The sequence below is a fragment of the Aethalodelphis obliquidens genome, unplaced genomic scaffold (genome assembly GCF_003676395.1).
Source record: "Aethalodelphis obliquidens isolate GAN/ISIS:26980383/991018 unplaced genomic scaffold, ASM367639v1 scaffold7, whole genome shotgun sequence".
NCBI lineage: Eukaryota > Metazoa > Chordata > Mammalia > Artiodactyla > Delphinidae > Aethalodelphis > Aethalodelphis obliquidens.
In genome coordinates, this window is record NW_020837951.1 from 67,757,737 (window position 1) to 67,777,840 (window position 20,104).

At 38.6% G+C, this 20,104-nt stretch overlaps 1 protein-coding gene across 2 annotated transcripts in view; it reads right to left on the reverse strand.

Moving 5' to 3' along the window:
- HAUS6 (HAUS augmin like complex subunit 6) overlaps positions 1-15,264 on the reverse strand; it is a 40,753-nt gene extending 25,489 nt beyond the window's left edge. Inside the window, exons 1-7 of one of the 2 annotated variants that reach the window (XM_027105930.1) lie at positions 14,826-15,264; positions 10,259-10,354; positions 8,860-8,938; positions 8,216-8,348; positions 5,530-5,677; positions 3,867-3,932; positions 3,514-3,562 (exon numbers count right to left, since the gene is read on the reverse strand). In XM_027105930.1, the coding sequence (XP_026961731.1) occupies positions 3,514-3,562; positions 3,867-3,932; positions 5,530-5,677; positions 8,216-8,348; positions 8,860-8,938; positions 10,259-10,354; positions 14,826-14,953 (699 nt within the window). In that variant the 5' untranslated portion in view covers positions 14,954-15,264. The remainder of the gene's footprint in view (positions 1-3,513; positions 3,563-3,866; positions 3,933-5,529; positions 5,678-8,215; positions 8,349-8,859; positions 8,939-10,258; positions 10,355-14,825) is intronic. The other variant, XM_027105931.1, reaches the window with a different exon arrangement.
- Between the last annotated feature and the right edge of the window lie 4,840 nt (positions 15,265-20,104).

Here is a 20,104-nt window from a genome sequence, read left to right on the forward strand (position 1 = left end):
AGCCTACATGCCACAACTACTGAAGCCTGTGTGCCTAGAGCCCATGCTCTGCAACTAGAGAAGCCATCGCAATAAGAAGCTCACGCCCACACATCACAAGAAAGAGTAGCCCCCACTCGCCACAACTAGAGAAAGCCTGCATGCAGCAATGAGGACCCAATACAGCCAAAAATAAATTAAATAAATTAATTTTAAAAAAACAAACAAACAAAAAAAGAAGTGAGGATAGTGTTTACTCTTGGAAGGAAATGGTCATGAAAGAAAGGGGGCTCAATGCTCCTGGGGTGACGGTAACATTCTGTTTCTTTAACTGGATGCTGGTTACACGGATGTGTCCACTTTGTGAATTTTGTCAAGCTTCACACTTACAATTTTTGCACGTCTTTATATGTATGTTATGCCTCAAAAGAATTTACTTAAGTGGGAAAGAGGAGGGGAAATACACTAATTATATTTGTGTTAGTGTCTGTGTCTTCTCACAGTACAAAGTAAAGTTGTTTCCCCAAAGGAAGACTCATTGGCTGGCCATCTAAAGATCTCATAGGATGGCATTTCCTTGGTGAACATACAAAGATCCAGGATCTGGTTCTCAGATTTTTCAAATCTAGAAAGTTTACCTTCTCAATGGCTCAAAGTTGACTGGACTCAGGGAAAACTGAACATTACCCAAACTCAAGAGAGACTGCTATGAAAACTCTTAACGGGTTTCATACCAACCTAACCTATTAAGCCTACAATCAAAGATACTACATTCAGCGATAGGAATATTCATATTCACTAAACTGGAAGCTCCATAAAGGAAGTGACTCTGCCTGTTTTCTTCAGTGCTCTAGTCCATAATATCTAGAAGAATGCCTAGCAAATGGCAGTTGATCAATAAATATTCACTGAATTAATGAATAATTACTACCTGAGGAGGGCACTCACCTTTTCCAGTGACAAAGTGCCTAAAAAGCCAAATTAATACCCCAAGGCAGCTTGGTGACCATGGAATCAAAAGAGCTTGAGAGACATTTCATCCAAACACAAAGGTATAAGAAAACACTCCTACCCACATTTGTTAAAGCCAACCTCTGAAAGCCTCAGATCATTTATATCTGCCAGATTCCTCTCTACTGCCATGTCAGCCTCAACATGACTTCTCATCGTTCTTCCATACTTACCATCTGCCTTCACGTAATGTATTTTATTAGATAAATATTACTGATTAAGTTAGAATCAAGCTGAATTTTCCCTGCTGGCATGAAAGATTTTAAATTAACCAAATTTAAACTGGTTAATTTAAAACCGCTTTTGTATATATTTAGTCTGATAGATTATAAGCTAATTTTTCCATTATATTCAAGTGTTCTAAAGGCACTCTGTTAATACTTTTATACATATGTCACTTATAATGAGTAAAAAAAAGAAAAACAAACGAAAACACTGCTACAAAGAGAGATATACGAGTTCAATTAAGTAAACACTGCATAACACAAAAGAAAGATTAAATTCCTCCCTTCAAAAGTTGTCTTGGGGCTTCCCTGGTGGCGCAGTGGTTGAGAGTCTGCCTGTGGATGCAGGGGACACGGGTTCGTTCCCCGGTCCGGGAAGATCCCACATGCCACGGAGCGGCTGGGCCCGTGAGCCATGGCCACTGAGCCTGCGCGTCCGGAGCCTGTGCTCCGCGGCAGGAGAGGCCACAACAGTGAGAGGCCCGCGTACCACAAAAAAAAAAAAAAAAAAAAAGTCTCTCAGAAAGAGAAATTAAGGAAACAATCCCATTCACCATTGCAACAAAAAGAATAAAATACCTAGGAATAAACCTACCTAAGAAGGTAGAAGAACTGTACTCAGAGAACTATAAGACACTGATGAAAGAAATTAAAGATGACACAAACAGATGAAGAGATATACCATATTCTTGGATTGGAAGAAACAACATTGTGAAAATGACTATACTACCCAAAGTAATTGACAGATTCAATGCAATCCCTATCAAGTTACCAATAGCACTTCTCACAGAATTAGAACAGAAGTTTACAATTTGTATGGAAACACAAAAGACTCCGAATAGCCAAAGCAAACTTGAGAAAGAAAAATGGACCTGGAGGAATCAGGCTCCCTGACTTCAGACTATACTACAAAGCTACAGTAATCAAGACAATATGGTAGTGGCACAAAAAGAGAAATATCGATCAATGGAACAGGATAGAAAGCCCACAGATAAACCCACTCACCTACGGTCAGATAATCTATGCCAAAGGAAGCAAGGATATACAATGGAGAAAAGACAATCTCTTCAATAAACAGTGCTGGGAAAACTGGACATGTAAAAGAATGAAATTAGAACACTGCCTAACACCATACACAAATAAACTCAAAATGGATTAAAGACCTAAATGTGAGACCAGACACTATAAAACTCTTAAACAGGAAGAACACTCTGACATAAACCACAGCAAGATCTTTTTTGACCCACCTCCTAGAGTAATGGAAATAAAAACAAAAATAAACAAATGGGACCTAATGAAACTTGAAAGCTCTTGCACAGCAAAGGAAACTACAAACAAGACGAAAAGACAACCCTCAGAATGGGAGAAAATATTTGCAAACAAATTAATGGACAAAGGAATAATCTCCAAAATATATATACAGCTCATGCAGCTCAATATTAAAAAAACAAACAACCCAATTAAAAAATGAGCAGAAGACCTAAATAGACATCTCTCCAAAGAAGACATACAGATGGCCAAGAGGCACATGAAAAGCTGCTCAACACCACTAATTATTAGAGAAATGTAAATCGAAACTACAATGAAGTATCACTTCACACCGGTTAGAATGGGCATCATCAGAAAATCTATAAACAATAAGTGCTGGAGAGGGTGTGGAGAAAAGGGAACCCTCTTGCACTGTTGGTGGAGAACAGTATGGAGCCACTATGTTCAGCCACTATGGAGAACAGTATGGAGGTTCCTTAAAAAACTAAAAACAGAATTACCATATGACCCAGCAATCCCACTACTGGGCATATACTCAGAGAAAACCATAATTCAAAAAGACACATGCACCCCAATGTTCACTGCAGCACTATTTACAATAGCCAGGTCATGGAAGCAACCTAAACGCCCATCAACAGATGAATGGATAAAGAAGATGTGGTACATATATACAATGAATTATTACTCAGCCATAAAAAGGAACGAAACTGGGTCATTTGTAGAGACGTGGAAGGACGTAGAGACTGTCTTACACGGAGTGAAGTAAGCCAGAAAGAGAAAAACAAATATACATTAACACATACATGTGGAATCTAGAAAAATGGTACAGATGAACCAGTATGCAAGGCAGAAATAGAGACACAGATGTAGAGAACAAACATATGGACACCAAGGGGGGAATGGGGGGTGGGGTGCGATGAACTGGGAGATCGGGATTGACATATACACACTATATGTATAAAATACATAACTAATAAGAACGTGTTGTATAAAAAATAAATAAAATAAAATTCAAAAAAAAAAGTCTCACCTTTTGAATTTTCTCTTGTATATTACTTTGGTCATCATAGGGTTCCATTCTAGTTAAAAATTAAATAATCTCATTAGTCAATAAAAAAACCATATGGTAATTTACCATCCAAAGAGCTAATTAATCTGCAAACCCACCTGCTAACAACCACCTATTAAAAGCAAAAATAAAATTCAAGCTCAAAGCTATCATAACTTATTAGAAGAACTGGACTAGGAATCAGAATTATGTTCCCATCCTATTATCAACTAGCTATTGATATGTTATTTTAACTAATCTCAGTTTCCTTACCGGTAACATGCAGGAAGCTAAACTAGTATCTCAAGGAACTTTCAACTCTAAAAGTCACTTACTTTTTTATCTCGTTTTGCTGTCCTATACATTCTGATCTCAAGTTCTGTATTTGTTTAACTGATAATCTGGAAGAAAACATACAAAATGACAACTGTAAATCTATTACAACTAACTAGTATAGCCCGCTTTGATATTTTCCCTCATTTCATATCTTTGCTCAAGGCCTCTGAGGACTACTCTTCCAATTATACCCAGCAGACAGTCATAAAGGGACTCCAGACTCCCTTTAAGACTTACAGGAGTGGTCTAACATATACGCGGCTATTGAAATGGACCAGGACTTCTTGGCTCATATACTCTCTGACTTCAAGTAAAAATGTTGGAAGTCAGTTAAGACTACTCTGCTCTCTTATCCTTATCTCACATACCATGGGGATAATTTTAAATGTTACCTAAAACAGGCAACATTGTAGTTTTAAGGAGATGTCAAAGGATTCTGTAGCTTTGGGAATAGAAAACAGCATTTAAAAAGTTATCTTACTATAGTTGTTTATAATTGTAAAAAATTGGACACAATTTATGTCTAGAGAGTAAGAACCTTGCTTGTCTTGTTTAATGCTGTAGGACTAGTGTATAACCAATATCCAGCACACAGAAGTAACTCAAGAAAGAAAAGTGCTGAATAGATGAATGTAAATGTAAGACAGTATAAAATGGCTAAAGAAACTATGGAATACCTCTTCAACTAAGACACTAAGTAGAAATTAAAAGTAATACATTATGGCAGTATGGAAAAATTTATAGAATGAAATATTAAGAGAAAAAAGGATACAAAATAGAATGAGCACTATAATTACAGCTTAAAAATTTATTTCCATGTTTAAAAGAAAAAGCACCTAAAGAAATTGAGTTTTTGAACTAAAATGATATCTTCCTTTTCTCTAAATTTTCATTTACAGTATGCCTAAAGTTATAAAACACTTTATTCAGAAGTTATCAGGCTTTAAAATGGAAAGATAGGGGCTTCCCTGGCGGCACAGTGGTTGAGAGTCTGCCTACCGATGCAGGGGACTCGGGTTCATGCCCTGGTCTAGGAAGATCCCACATGCCGCGGAGCAGCTGGGCCCGTGAGCCATGGCTGCTGAGCCTGCGCATCCAGAGCCTGTGCTCTGCAACGGGAGAGGCCACAACAGTGAGAGGCCCGCGTACCGAGGGGGGAAAAAAAAAAAAAAAGGAAAGATAACAGCCAGGGGGTTTTGAGGTAGACATGAATTATTGCCATTGAAAGAATACTGATGAGGGACTTCCCTGGTGGCGCAGTAGTTAAGAATCTGCCTGCCAGTGGAGGGGACACGGGTTCGAGCCCTGGTCCGGGATGATCCCACATGCTGCGGAGCAACTAAGCCCATGTGCCACAACTACTGAAGCCCGCACGCCTAGAACCCATGCTCCACAACAAGAGAAGCCACCGCAATGAACAGCCCGTGCACCACAATGAAGAGTAGCCCCCACTCACCGCAACTAGAGAAAGCCCGCGCACAGCAACGAAGACCCAACGCAGCCAAAAATAAATTAAATAAATAAATAAATATTGATAGAATTAAAAATAAAGTGCATACACCAATGGGTTAAAAAAAAGGATACTGATGACATTTGTTCATAAAGAAAGGAATTTACATTTTCTAACTATCACAGTTTTCTAACTATCACAGTATTACTTACTGTGCATTTTCCTGGTATTTTCGGGTAACATAATCTTCTCTTTGCAAAATTTGTAAAAATCTGTTACGTGCTACGTGGCATCTGGCAATGCACTTGTGCAAATCTTGTGGCTTTATGTTAAATGTCTCTGTAAAATGTACAGAAGAATCTACACAGAACACAAATAAAATACACAAAACTTAGACGTACAAGCTAATAAATATAAAAGTGTGAGATTACTGAGAGATTAACAACCTCATTTAACTAACAACTCCTTAAGAGCTGGCATGCCACATACACAAAAAGATACAACTAATTTCAGCAAAAGCAAGGATGACCTATTTTTAAATGAGGCAATAAAAAAGGATATCTGAAGTTGAGTTATTTTACATAATTAAAAATTCTCAGAGTCCATGTGCCCCAAGTAATTCTTATTATCACAGCGTGATACATCCATGAACAAATACATCATCACACATAAGCAACTTCTCAACTGATCTTTTAACAAAGGAAGAAAATCAATTAAAAGAGATGAGGTGAGATCACATCACCTTCATTGCTGCCATCAGCGTACTTTTCTTCCTAGTAAGATCAACAGGACAAGACAACCAAATAAAACCAATCTCTATTTCTCAAGTAATTCTTGGCTATGTTACTAATGATCAAAGCAGACCCTGACAACAATCCATCTAAACATTTGAGAGTCCAGGTTTTCACCTGTAATAAAATGTAATAAATCCTACTTTAAGATGGCTCAATACAATAAAGATGGATATTCTGGAAAAGAGTGACCCCACACCATACTTAACATTGTAAATCCAGGTCCTAGATTACCCGCAAAGAAATAACCAAAACGCCTAAATATTTAACAGGGGATGAGTTCGCTGGATGTAGAAGTCACCTAGAGACTGAATATGTTGAATGAAACTGCTTTAAATGAGAAATATGACAACCCATGCTTAAAAGCCTTATGTACAATAAATCTTGCCAAATCCAAATACACATAATTCATATAAAATAGTTTGGGTTACATGTAACTGGAATAAATCTAACAGAAAAGCTGGTAAAATGCTTATGTTACATTAAATTTAAAATACGTAGGGCTTCCCTGGTGGCGCAGTGGTTGAGAGTCCGCCTGCCGATGCGGGGGACACGGGTTCGTGCCCCGGTCCAGGAAGATCCCACGTGCCGCGGAGTGGCTGGGCCCATGAGCCATGGCTGCTGAGCCTGCGCGTCCAGAGCCTGTGCTCCACAACGGGAGAGGCCACAACAGTGAGAGGCCCGCGTACCACAAAAAATAAATAAATAAATAAATTTTAAAAATAAATAAATAAAATATGTAAATGCTTATAAAGCAAGATCACATGTACATGTTTTAAAAAATCACACACAGAAGATAAACTGGAAAAAAGGTATGTGTTTGAGTGCATATATACATATATATGTATACACACACACACATACAATATATACTTGTACATACACAAAATGATATATGTATAAAGTTTGTCACTGTAGCATTATTTTTATAGCAAAAGATTAGGAAAAAAGCCAACTGTCTGTCAGCAGAGCTGATTTCAGAACAAATGTGTGATTAAATACACTATGACACATCCATTCAAATATGCAGTTCTTAAGAGAGAGACAGAGTAAGGAAGATCTATGAACTGACATGGGATGATCTCCAATAGACACTGCTGCATAAAAAACACAAGATTCAAACCCAGACGTATGTCACCATTTAGGGTTTAAAAAACAGAATATATACACATTTGCTAGTATTATTCATTACAATGGTTGCTTCTGGGAAGGGAAACTAGGTAGTTAGAGATGGAAGACACACTTTTCACTTCCTGATTTTTGAATCATGAGAATCTATCATTTATTCAAAATAATTAAAACATATAATATGTGCATTTAAAAAAACAACAACAACAACAAAAACACCTAAAAGAAAACAAACCAAAATATAAGCAATGGTTGTCTCTAGAAATTGGAAGATGGGCTATTATTGCATCAACTTTTCCAGCTTTTACCTCCCATGTTTTATGAGCATAACTCAATTAAACTGAGCAGCATACTTAGTAAGCTACAAATAGCATTCTTTTAAGTCTTAGGTGAAAAATCCAATATTTTGTTTCTATAATTTAGCAAATAGATCAAATCCCTTTAAAACAGCAATTGTGAACCAAAATATTCCAACACATTGCCAGTAGCCAAAATAAATCTCTAACAAATTCAACACAACATTTAATACAATGAATTATAGGCAAACTATAACCTGCAGGTCTAACCTGGCCCACTGGCTGTTTTTCTGAGATCAGAAAGCTAGAACTGCTTTCTACATTTTAAGGGGTTATATTACAAAAAATAAAAATTTAACAACCCTCACAAACAGGTATATGTGACAGACACTCTTATGTGGTTCACAAAGTATAAAATATTTACTGTCAGGCCTTACACAGAAAATGTTTCCCAACCCCTGTATTAGAACATAAGAAAATAATCTGTATTGCTACCTATGTTCATTACAAGAGGATTTCAAACTACAGTTCCAATAAAATATTAACCATTTGCCTTTTGAGGTAAAGTAATATTTTTATCTTATTTTATTTTATTAAAATCTCTTAATGATTTACAAATTATAAAAAATAATAAAAACTTAAGAATCAAAACAAAAAAAACTCCTACTGTGAGCTTAACTTACTTTTAGAATGGGTTTTTATATAATTTATTGCAACAAATCTTGCAAAGTGATACATCAGATGAATAAACTTAGGACCACCAGGAGAAAGAAATAGTGAACCAACAACTTGAGGGAAGCTACTTCCACATTCAGCCTATGGAAAAAAGAAACAAGATGATTTGAAGACCTTAACAACAACAACCTTTATATTTACATCACACTGTTTTGAAGCATAACAGGGTTTACCAGAATTATTCCATTTGAACCACAAGTTGAATTTTTGAATCCTTCTAAACTCTTGGTGGACTCAGTCACAAAAAGCAATTAAAATTTAAAGCCACAATTATTGATACTATTTGGGGACATAAGCTAAAATAATCTATGGTAAAAAAAAATTTTTCTTTAAACAGAAACTGTGATATAAATTCCCAGGAACTCAAAAACCTATTTCTAATGCACTTAGCCAACAAAGCTGGCTTCCCAGAAATATAGAATCCCAACCAAAAACCACCAGAAAGTATTATCCTGATTAGTATTTCTTGCTTATACTGTTAGCATAAAAGCACTAAAAAGATTTCACCTCTAAAAAAATTAATGTACCTCAATAAAGCCTGAAAAAAAATTACCTCTTAAACGTTTGCACCTTTCAGAAAGAAAATACTTACAGAAATCTTTTTTAACCATTCACAGCAATGTTTTCGGAATTCAGTATCACTTTTTTGGTCAAATGGAGGCCAACAAAGTCTTTAAAACAAAAATAAAAATTAGAATTATGAATAAAAAAGCAAACTCAGCAAAACTTTAAAACATCAAAATTATCTCCTATACTAGAAATATTAATGCTAAATCAAGGCTAACATTCATAAATTTCAACTAAAGAGAAACACCAACCTGTAAGAAATTAGGTCTTTTTCTTTATGAATATCTATAGAGTTGAATTCAGTTTAGTGCAAATTATCAATGAATATATAAGTTAAATATAGGGAGAATCACTATTAAAATTACTGAAAATCAGCTAAAGAAGACAACACTCTCAATGAATTCACTGGACTAATGCATAAAGATGGTATAAATAAATTAGGATAATAATTAATGCCTGGGGAAAAAGAGAAAAACACATGGTTACACATGAAAAGCACAGAAAGAATGGCATAAGAGATCATGACCCCTAGAGATAACCTATATTACAGTGAGGGGTGCTACTGTTTTGTGGACAAACAAGATATGAAATTATTAAAAATTCAGTTTTAGTCAAAAATAATGAACTTTAAAATTTGCCTATTGCTTTCTCCTTATAATGTTTTGTCTAAATTTTTATTATGAGGCAATTATTTGATTAGGGCCCCATTTTTTTTTGTATTTCTATAGCATAACTTACATGCTATATTCATAGAAAAAAATTAAGTATGCAAAGAAAAAAAGACTAAAAAGCTGGAATGTCAACAGTGATATTCTCTAGTTGGGTTTAGGAATAATTTTTACTTCCTTCTTTAACGTTTCCTGTATTTGCTGAACTGGTTAAAGTAAGCTGTATTTTGTTTATAATCTAGAAAAAAAATCAAAAAATCTATTTTTATTTGAGCAGAGGACGCCCTATACCTTAATGATAGGGATTTCGAAAATATGTTTCAAATACACTTGTTCTCCTGGTCACTCATAACTTTAACTGAAGGCAAAATATTAAAAATAAATTACCACAAATAAAAACAATGCCCTAAACAATGGACTTACTATATAAGAGGATGAGGGCACAATATAAATATTAAAACAAATTTGAACACTTTTTCTTATAGATGAAACCCAAATCACATGCAAAATAACTTAGAACCAAGGCTAGTGAATATTCACATTTTTATATTTTTATTTTAATTTACAATAATTTTACAAAAAAAAATCACTCAGATTTATAAAGGTTAAGTACTAAATTTGTAAGACTCAAGCCTAATTTTTATAACATCCATTCAAAATAATAGTTGAAGTCCAAAGTTGAAATTCTGGCTTATATAAAGTCTTAATCCCTTTTTAAATCCCCTACAAAAAGAAAATGAAATAACTTTTACTCACTTGAAAACTTCTTTAGTGAGAGACTGGTCAAGCGTTTGAAACAAAAAATAAGAAACTATCTGAAAGGCATCACGGTTCAACTTGTCAAACATGTTCCTAATGGTTTAAAAAGAAATAGAAGTAGGAAAGAAAAAAGAAAAAGGTTAATAAAACTAAGCATCATCAAAAGCTGTTTAAGAGTCTGGCCTATTAATATTTTTCATTCTGTTCAAGAGGTCAAGGCAAATTAATTTTTCTAATTCATGTATATATTTATAAACAATTAAACACATACAAGTTTTTGTTTTCATTCTGAAAATGTAGATCGATTAGAAGAAAACTAGAAGAATTGGCTTTACTGCCAATGAAAACATTCTACAAAAAGAAAAGGAAAGACTAATTAGGTAGAGAGAAAACCATGGTCTAACATATGGTGAAAATGATGATACCCACCAACATTTTCTGACAATAAAAACAGCTAAATATTTATTGAGTTTATTATTTATCAGATATTATTTTAATTAAGCCTTTTACAAGCAGCAACTCATCTAATCTTCAGTGCAATCATATGAAGTTAATAGCTGTGCTTGCAGCTTTAACATGAAGTATTTTATCTAATCCCAACAACATTAGAAAGCAGTTTGATTATCTGCATAATACAGATGACATGACAAATAGATCTGAGTACTCCCGTGAACACATAAAGCTATTTTCCTGAAATAAGCTTTGAGTTGGAAAAAAGAGTTAACATTAAAATTCCCATGCTTATCCTTTTGTCAAACAACTCTTTTATCCTTGGAATGTTTCTATTCCTCAACAAATACAAATGAAGTTCCTACCTCCTTATCATCTCTCAAACCTGCTATTTTTTTCATATAGTATCCTGTTCTCTTCAACACTTCTAATTTTTAAAAAGATATTTGTTAAAGGTTTGCTCACCCACTGGACTGAAATTTTATAAGGGAAAAGTTCACGTTTGCTCTGTTCACCACTGTATACCCAGGTCCAATACTGTGTTCAATTAGTATCTGTTGAATAAACAAATGAATGGGGGGCTGAGAGTGCCTTCTGCTTTGCTTCGGGCAACTGAAGGCCTAGTAGAGCCTGGGCTGATTCCATGGAGGGGGCTGCTTATGACCTTAAGGGTCGGTGTGCTAGAGAGAACTGCAAGTACCTTCACCCTCCTCCACATTTAAAAATGCAGCTGGAAATTAATGGACGGAACAATCTGATTCAACAAAAGACTGCTGCAGCCATGTTCACCCAGAAGATACAGTTTATGCTCCAAAATGCTCAAATGTCATCACTTACTTCTTTTCCTGTGACTCCATCCCTGGAAGCTAATCCTGCCATGGCTTTCAATCCCTACTTACCTCATCCTGGGATGGGCCTGGTCCCTGCCAAACTTTTACCAAATGTAGCTGTGCTGATTTCTGGAAACCCACCTCTCCCAATGCCAGGAGCTGCTGGTCCAAAACCGATGCATTCAGATAAACTGGAGGTATTTGTGCAAAAATATATAAATCTCTATAGGGCAGATATTAACCTTATGCATAAACATTCTTAGAACCCAATGTTTTGAATGCTTTAAATAAGTACATCTGAATTTTAAGCTTATGGAATATAACCTCAGAAAAATGTTAGACAATTTACTACTGCAATTTTACCCTGTTATGAAGTGCACAGTTGTACAGTAGGTCTAACAATGTCTTAGTGTACCCAGCCACAGACTCTGCATCTCCTTTGCTATGGCACAGAAAGTCTGGTGGGAATGCTCCTTTTAGCCAGCCTCCAGCTTTGCAGAGTGGGATTACTGTGTTCGTTGATGAGTCTCTACTTTCTAGAATAATCAAAAAGTCAGCTCTATTGGCAGCCCCTTAAATGCCTTGTCATGTATTGAACTGGAATCTGTACATGTCCTTTAGTCATGGTCCACAAGTCTGCTTGTAAAAAGCACATTGCGGGACTTCCCTGGTGGCACAGTGGTTAAGAATCCGCCTGCCAATGCAGGGGACACGGGTTCGAGCCCTGGTCCAGGAAGATCCCACATGCCGCAGAGCAACTAAGCCCGTGCATCACAACTACTGAGCCTGCGCTCTAGAGCCCACGAGCCACAACTACTGAGCCCGTGTGCCACAACTACTGAAGCCCGCGTGCCTAGAGCCCAGGCTCTGCAACAAGAGAGGTCGCTGCAATGAGATACCCGCACAAGAGTAGCCCCGCTCGCTGCAACTAGAGAAACCCTGCGCGCAGCAACAAAGACCCAACGCAGCCAAAATAAATAAATAAATAAACAAACAAACACATTGCTGTGTGATAAAGACACATCTCGGACCCTAACAAAATAACCCCCTCTTGCAAACTTAGCTAATTACACTTCAGGCTGTGTGTCAAGTGGAGGATTAAAAACTGGTTTTCAGCAATACCTGCATTTCAATGTAAGGAAAGCAGATAAAGTTTTCCTTTGGGAAAACTGGATTTTTTTTTCTTCCTTGGAATAGAAATTTTGTTTAGGCTTATATCTCATAGTGAATATGGCTCGACATTATCCTTCAGCTTTCAAAATTTTTCCTAAATAGATGACAAAAGAATGTATATGTTGCTCTTACACATTCACTGGCAAAATAAATAAAAGCGAATCACCTTCCAAGCAAAAAAAAAACCTACAAATGAATGAATCACCTTTCCTTTCCATTCCCACTGACTCCTTAGTTTATGTCTACCTAACTGCAAAGCCCTGATTCCCCCTCTAATCCATTCTCTGTAATGCAACCAGAATGATTTTTCCAAAATGCAAATCTTTTGGGCAGATGCCTAGGAATGGAATTGCTGGATCATATGTTAAATGTACATTTAACTTTATAAGAAAAGTGGCTACACAATTACATGCTCACAGAAACTAGAAACACATAGAACTGCACACCAAAAAGAATGAATTCTAACATATGTAAACATAAGTGAATCAAAAAAATGTTTTAATTTTGAAGTAAATTTGATGCCATTCTTGCTTAAAGCATTTTAAAGGGGACATCTGTTTTAGTATATCCCTCCCACTAACCAACTGAGACAACTCTAAAGACATGGGAGGGGGGCAGTGAATCTATAACAATGTTTAAAAAAAAAACTATCATCACTGAACCAGAACTTGGCAGATTTTATTTAATTTTCAAAGGCAGAAAGAAGACTGCAATTGAATAAGCCAGAGCAGAGAAAACTAAGATTGCCAAAACAATAGAGAGGATGCAGTGGCAATGGGAACCATCCTCAGTGGAGGCCTGGGAGAAGCTTTAAGTTTTTCTGCCATATGGTGGGGCATCAAATCATGTGAGATAGGTGCCACATTTATTAATACATAATCATAACCTGAAAAATGCTACCCACTGGTTGTCAATTTTTAGACTAGACTTCTAGACAAAACCTTTCTACATATAAATAGTAGTAACTTCCAAACAGTTACCAAACAAAACTTAATTACAGCTCTAAACCTTGACAGTAAAACAGTTCTAATACAGCTGAAAAAAGTCAAGAGGGAGAAGGCAGAGGGTAGGTAAGTGTAGGTGCGCTAATTATCGTATAAATAGCAGCCTTCACTGTGAAATTACATCGTGGGGAATCCAGAGATACTTTTGAGATTGATACACCACGAAACAGAGGTCTAAGCACATCATTTAAATACTGCCACAAGAAAAACGGAAATAACGTAATTACAAAAGTCAAGAAGATTGAGAACAGGAGATAGCCTATGTATCCCAAATTTTCCTTAGCCTATAGTGGGCAAGATAATAGAGACTGTCTAAAGTTGATAAGCTAAGACATAGAAATATAAACAAAGCATTAAGTTTTTTGTTTTCTTCCGGTACGCGGGCCTCTCACTGTTGTGGCCTCTCCCGTTGCGAAGCACAGGCTCCAGACGCGCAGACTCAGCGGCCATGGCTCACGGGCCCGGCCGCTCCACGGCATGTGGGATTTTCCCGGACCGGGGCGCGAACCCGTGTCCCCTGCATTGGCAGGCCGACTCTCAACCACTGCGCCACCAGGGAAGCCCAAGCATTAAGTTTTATGATGAGATCTGTAACATCTGTAGCAAAGCAGGAAGGGGCTTTTTTTCACTTTTCATCTTAATACCACTCTCTACTAGTTTTTTGCTAACTGTGGCAAGCTTCAGCCTGCTATTTCAGTTAGTGAAAATTATAAACTAAAGATCAACTACCTTGAAAGTCTCCCTCGAGTCCTAAAGGCGTTTGCACCTAACGGAAGGCGTTCCCAAGTCCCTCCGTTACCAAACCGCCACCTCTCCCTCGACTTCACAGACCACCCAGCTTCACTACCAAAGCAGGAATAAGCCGCCCCTTCAGTTTCGCCCCAACTGCAGACTCTACTCCCCTACAAGGCGCTCCCGGCAAGGTCCCGTAACAGACAGTCTCCTGCCACCAGGCTGGCTGCCACTGGAAGCAGGAACTCTGCAGCCAGTGCCGGGCCCCAGTAACCGACTACTTAATTCATCAACCTACGAGGTCCGCAACAAGGCGGGTCACGCCAGCACGGCCAGGCTCAGACTCCCCCGCCCCGTCGGCCCCGGCCTCCTTACACTCCGAGGTGCGTGTGCGACACGATCTTTCCACCGGCTACGGTCGCCAAGCCCGGCTCGAAGCCGAGCGCCTGCAGATACATCCAGAGATGCTCCTTCTCGAAAGAAGGGACCCAGGCCGAACTCATCTTCGCAGTAGGCAGGGCCCAGCAAAGGAAGAAAGCGCAGGCTCCAACGACTGCGAGGGCCCCTCAGGCTTTTTCCCTACGGGCAGCCTGAGATGGCGGCGGCCCCTGTATTGCCACCGCCTGATCCTCTCTCGTCCGGAACCATTTCGCCTCAAATGGCCTTAAATGCCTCAAATGGCCTGAGACTCTAAAGTTTCAGGGAAACAGAGCCTCTACCGGTTGTACGGCACAGCGGCCTAAGCGAAGTCACGGCCTAAGTCACCACAAAAGAAGCGTCCCGCGCCTCCAGAAGAACGGTTTGCGCCGGCGCTACCCGGCTTCCGGAGGAGGAGGGGCTTCTTTAGAGGACCGTCTCCCGCCATGCAATGCACCCTTGCCTCGGTCTTTTCCGGTTAAGACCAGCCGAGAGCATACAAGACCCACAAGGCATTGCGGGGCTGGCGAAGTTCCTCGTGATTGCGGGGTTTTGCTGGCGTCTTGCGGCTTCGCGTTTTCTGATCCTTTTTTTCTTATCTTTGTAGTTCCTTTTCTCGTATATGCCTATTGCGTCAGATAAAAACCATAAGCTGTTCACTGTAGTAGAAAAGCATTGGATTTCCTCAGCTGTTCTCACTACATGTGTAACCCTGAGCAAGTCGCGTAACTTCTGAGCCTGGGATCTATTATTAGTAAAATCTTGTTTGCCCTCAAGTGATGAATGTTCCTTTCATCTCCTTGCTCTAAGAAATCTGGCTCTCCCCTACGCATACACCTTTCCCCTGCAACCCTGTCAATTGATGACTACTTTCTCCTCCACATGCCATATACAGCAGAACCTGGAAATGGGGTGGATAGCCTACTTATTTCTCATTAACACTTTACGCAATTATTGCCACACTAAAACCACCAGCTCATTTGATAAGTATGCTATCACCCACAAGTCTTCCTTGTGGAGGTCAAGTGTAAGATCTCCAGGTTGCTGGACCTCATTCTGAGATTTAGCCCTTAATTCTCTGTCTCTCCCAACATTACTCCTGGAATAATTTTTGATGATTTCAGTATCCATGTAGGTAATCTTTCCAATGCCCTGGCCTCTCAGTTCCTCGAACTCTTCTCAGCACCCTGGCCGCTTTCTGTCTTTGCCAGATTTATCTGGCAGAATCCAAATGGCTATTATATCAATTCTCTGCCTACTCCGTACCTGCAGCTTAGCAGCTAAATGCAATTATGATGCCTGGCATTACCCAAAATTCATGACAACTGAAGTAGACTCTTAGGCCTGCCCTCTCCACCCTACTATTTCCCCCAAATCTCACTCTCCTTACAATTACATGTATATTCTTCCCTCCTTTAAACTTCCAATACCCACTTCTTCCTCCTCACTCTCAATGATGTCCTTTGTTCTTAATTGATAGATGCTTCCAAAAAAGAACCTCCACCAACAGTTTACCAACCTGCCTATATCTTTGCCCATATAGTCTTCCTTGTCTTTCGTTAATCGGGGTGAATCAGGGTGTGCCTACCTAAGACCAGTCCTCTCACACATTCGATGGACTGTATTCCCTTTCTCACACACAAGGAGTTTGCTCCAGCATTTGTCCTCTACTCTCTCCTGCAGCATCATCAGTTCTTCCCATCAGTATATAAACATGATGTAATATCTTCCATCATTAAAAAAAAAATCCTTTGACCCCAATGCCTTTCTAGCTATCAGTCCATTTCTCTTCATAGCAAAACTTCTCCAAAAAGTTGTCTATATCCACCTTACTGCTAGTGGTAACTTTCCAAAGCCACTTGAATCAATTAGCATTCTTTGGTTGCAAGCAGCAAAACTGACTCTGAAGGAGTTTTATCGGATGGTCCTGAATAGCATCAATAAAGAACGGAAAGGCCAGATAATAAGGCTCAGGAAACAGCAGGCCCATGTGCCACTCGACTCAAGATTTATACCCCAGGCACTCCAATTTACTTTTTAAAAATAGCTTAATGTATCATTATAAGTGAACATCATCATAACTATCACCTAGAACAAGAAATAAAAGTTCTCCATCCATTCCAGAAACCTCTCTTTTCCCGAAAGATAACCACCATCCTCACTTTTATAATAATAACTTCCGGGACTTCCCTGGTGGCACAGTGGTTAAGAATCTGCCTGTCAATGAAGGGAACACGGGTTTGATCCCTTGTCCAGGAAGATCCCACATGCCGCAGAGCAACGAAGCCCGTGCGCCACAACTACTGAGCCTGAGCTCTAGAGCCCGCAAGCCACAACTACTGAGCCCACGTGCCACAACTACTGAAGCCTGCACATCACAACTACTGAAGCCCATGCGCCTAGAGCTCATGCTCCGCAACAAATGAAGTCACCGCAATGAGAAGCCCGCACACTGCAATGAAGTGTAGCCCTTACTCACTGCAGCTAGAGAAAGCCCATGCACAGCAATGAAGACCCAACACAGCCAAAAATAAATAAATAAATAAATAAATTTATATTTAAAAGATAATAATAACAACTTCCTTGCATTGTCTTGTAGTTTGACCACCCAAGTATGCTTCCCTAGACACTATAGTTTAGTCTTGCTTTTTTTTTTTTTTTGGTCTTGCCTCTTTTTTTTTTTTTTTTAGTCTTTCCTGGGTTTGTTTGTTTGTTTTAAGTTTTTATTGGAGTATAGTTGATTTACAATGTTGTGTTAGTTTCAGGTGTACAGCAAAATGATTCCGTTATACACATACATGTAGCCACTTTTTTTTTAACTCTTTTCTCATTTAGGCCATTACAGAGTATTGAATAGGGTTCCCTGTGCTGTACAACAGGTTCTTATTAGTTATCTATTTTATGTATAGTAGTGTCTATATGTCAATCGCAATCCCCCAATTTAGCCCTCCCCACGACCCCTGGTAACCATAAGTTTTCTACATCCGTGATTCTACTTCTGTTTTGTAAATAAGTGCATTTGTACCCTTCTTTTTAGATACCACATATAAGCGATATCATATGGTATTTGTCTTTCTGTGTCTGACTTACTTCACTCAGTATGACAATCTCTAGGTCCATCCATGTTGCTGCAAAAGGCATTATTTTGTTCTTTTTTATGGCTGAGTAATATTCCATTGTATATATGTACCATATCTTATTTTTTTAAAAAATTTATTTATTTATTTTTGGTTATTTTGGGTCCTAATTCCTGCACGTGGTCTATTCTTTAGTTGTGATGAGCGGGGGCTACTCTCTGTTGCAGTGTGCGGGCTTCTCACTGTGGTGGCTTCTCCCATTGTGGAGCACAGGCTCCAGGTGCGTGGACCTCAGCAGTTGGGGCACGCAGGCTCTAGAGCACAGGCTCAGTAGACGTGGCACATAGGCCCAGCCGCTCTGCAGCATGTGGGATCCTCCCAGACCAGGGCTCGAACCCGTGTCCCTTGCATTGGCAGGCGGACTCCCAACCACTGCGCCACCAGGGAAGCCCCAAGTACCATATTTTCTTTATCCATTCCTCTGTTGATGGACATTTAGGTTGCTTCCATGTCCTGGCTACTGTAAATAGTGTTGCAATAAACATTGGAGTGCATGTATCTTTTTGTTTGTTTTTAATAATATAATTTAATTACACATTTTTCTCATTCCCCCTCCCCTTTTTCTTACAATTAATCTGTTGAAGAACCAGGGCTATTTGACCTGAATAATATCCCCTAGTCTGGGTTTCACTGATTGCATCCTCATGGTACAGTTCAACATGTTCCACTGTCCCTGTCCTCTGTACTTTGTTCAAATTGGCACCTGGATCCAGAGGATTGATTGGACTCATGTATGATCACTTTGGCAAGATTAGATGATGGTTGGTATATGCTTTTTCATCAGGAAATATGTAATATCTCTGTTTATGCCATTGACAAGCAATAATGCTAAGTGCTTAGATCCATTATTCACAGGTGATTGCAAAATGTTGAAATTCTCATTTGTCATTTGTTATGGGCTGAATGTTTGTGTCCCCCCCCCACCAAATTCATATGTTGAAACCCTATTGCTCAATGTGATGGTATTAGAAGGTTGGGTCTTTGGGAGGTAATTAGGATTAGATGCAGTCATAAGGGTGAAGCCCTCATGCATAGAACTATAAGAGTCACAAGAGGGTTTGCTTCCTCTCTCTGCTCTTTTCACCATGTGATGATACAAAGAGAAGTCAACTCTCTGCAACCCAGAAGGGGGCCCTCACCAAAACCTGACTCTGCCGGCACCCTGATCTCAGACTTCCAGCCTCCAGAACTGTGAGAAATAAATGTTTGTTGTTTAAACCACTCAGTCTAAGGTAATTGGTTATAGCAGTCCTAACTGACTAAGATATCATGTCTTTTTCATTTGTCAGAAGGAATACTTTTATGAGAGAGATTTTTCCTCATTTACTATTTGTTTACCTAGTGATGAAGACATAAAGAAGGATAAATTCTTTTTTAATTTTTTTTGCCACACCATGTGCGGCTTGCAGGATCCTAGTTCCTGGAACCTGCACCCCCTGCAGTGGAAGTACAGAGTCCTAACCACTGGACTGCCAGGGAATTCCCAAAAAGGATAAATTCTTGATTCTTTCATTTTATTTTTTTTTAAACTGTACCTCCAGCCCTTATCTTTTCTTTTTTTTTTATATTTGTTTATTTATTTATTTATTTATTTGGTTGCATCAGGTCTTAGTTGCAGCAGGTGGACTCCTTAGTTGCAGCTCGAGGGCCCCTTAGTTGTGGCATGCGAACCCTTAGTTGCAGCATGCAAACTCTTAGTTGTGGCATGCATGTGGGATCTAGTTCCTGGACCAAGGAATGAACACGGGCCCCCTGCATTGGGAGTGCGGAGTCTCAACCACTGCACCACCAGGGAAGTCCCGATTCTTTCATTTTATTTACCAGTTTTCAAGATAATAATTGGTTTGCTATCATCCCCTGAAAGTGACCAATTAGGTTGTTTATATAGATAGATAGATAGAGATATATTTAGATTTTGATGGGGTTCATATTTGATGGGGTTCAATCTATTGCAATTATTATCCCTATTGAAGTTCAGATTGTCCCATCCTTAGTTAATTGGAACCTCTTCCAATTAATGGAACCAATTAATGGAACCTCTCCCAATAAATCAGCTTCTTTTCTATCTGAAATAGCAAGAAGTTCAAGGCTCATTTTGTA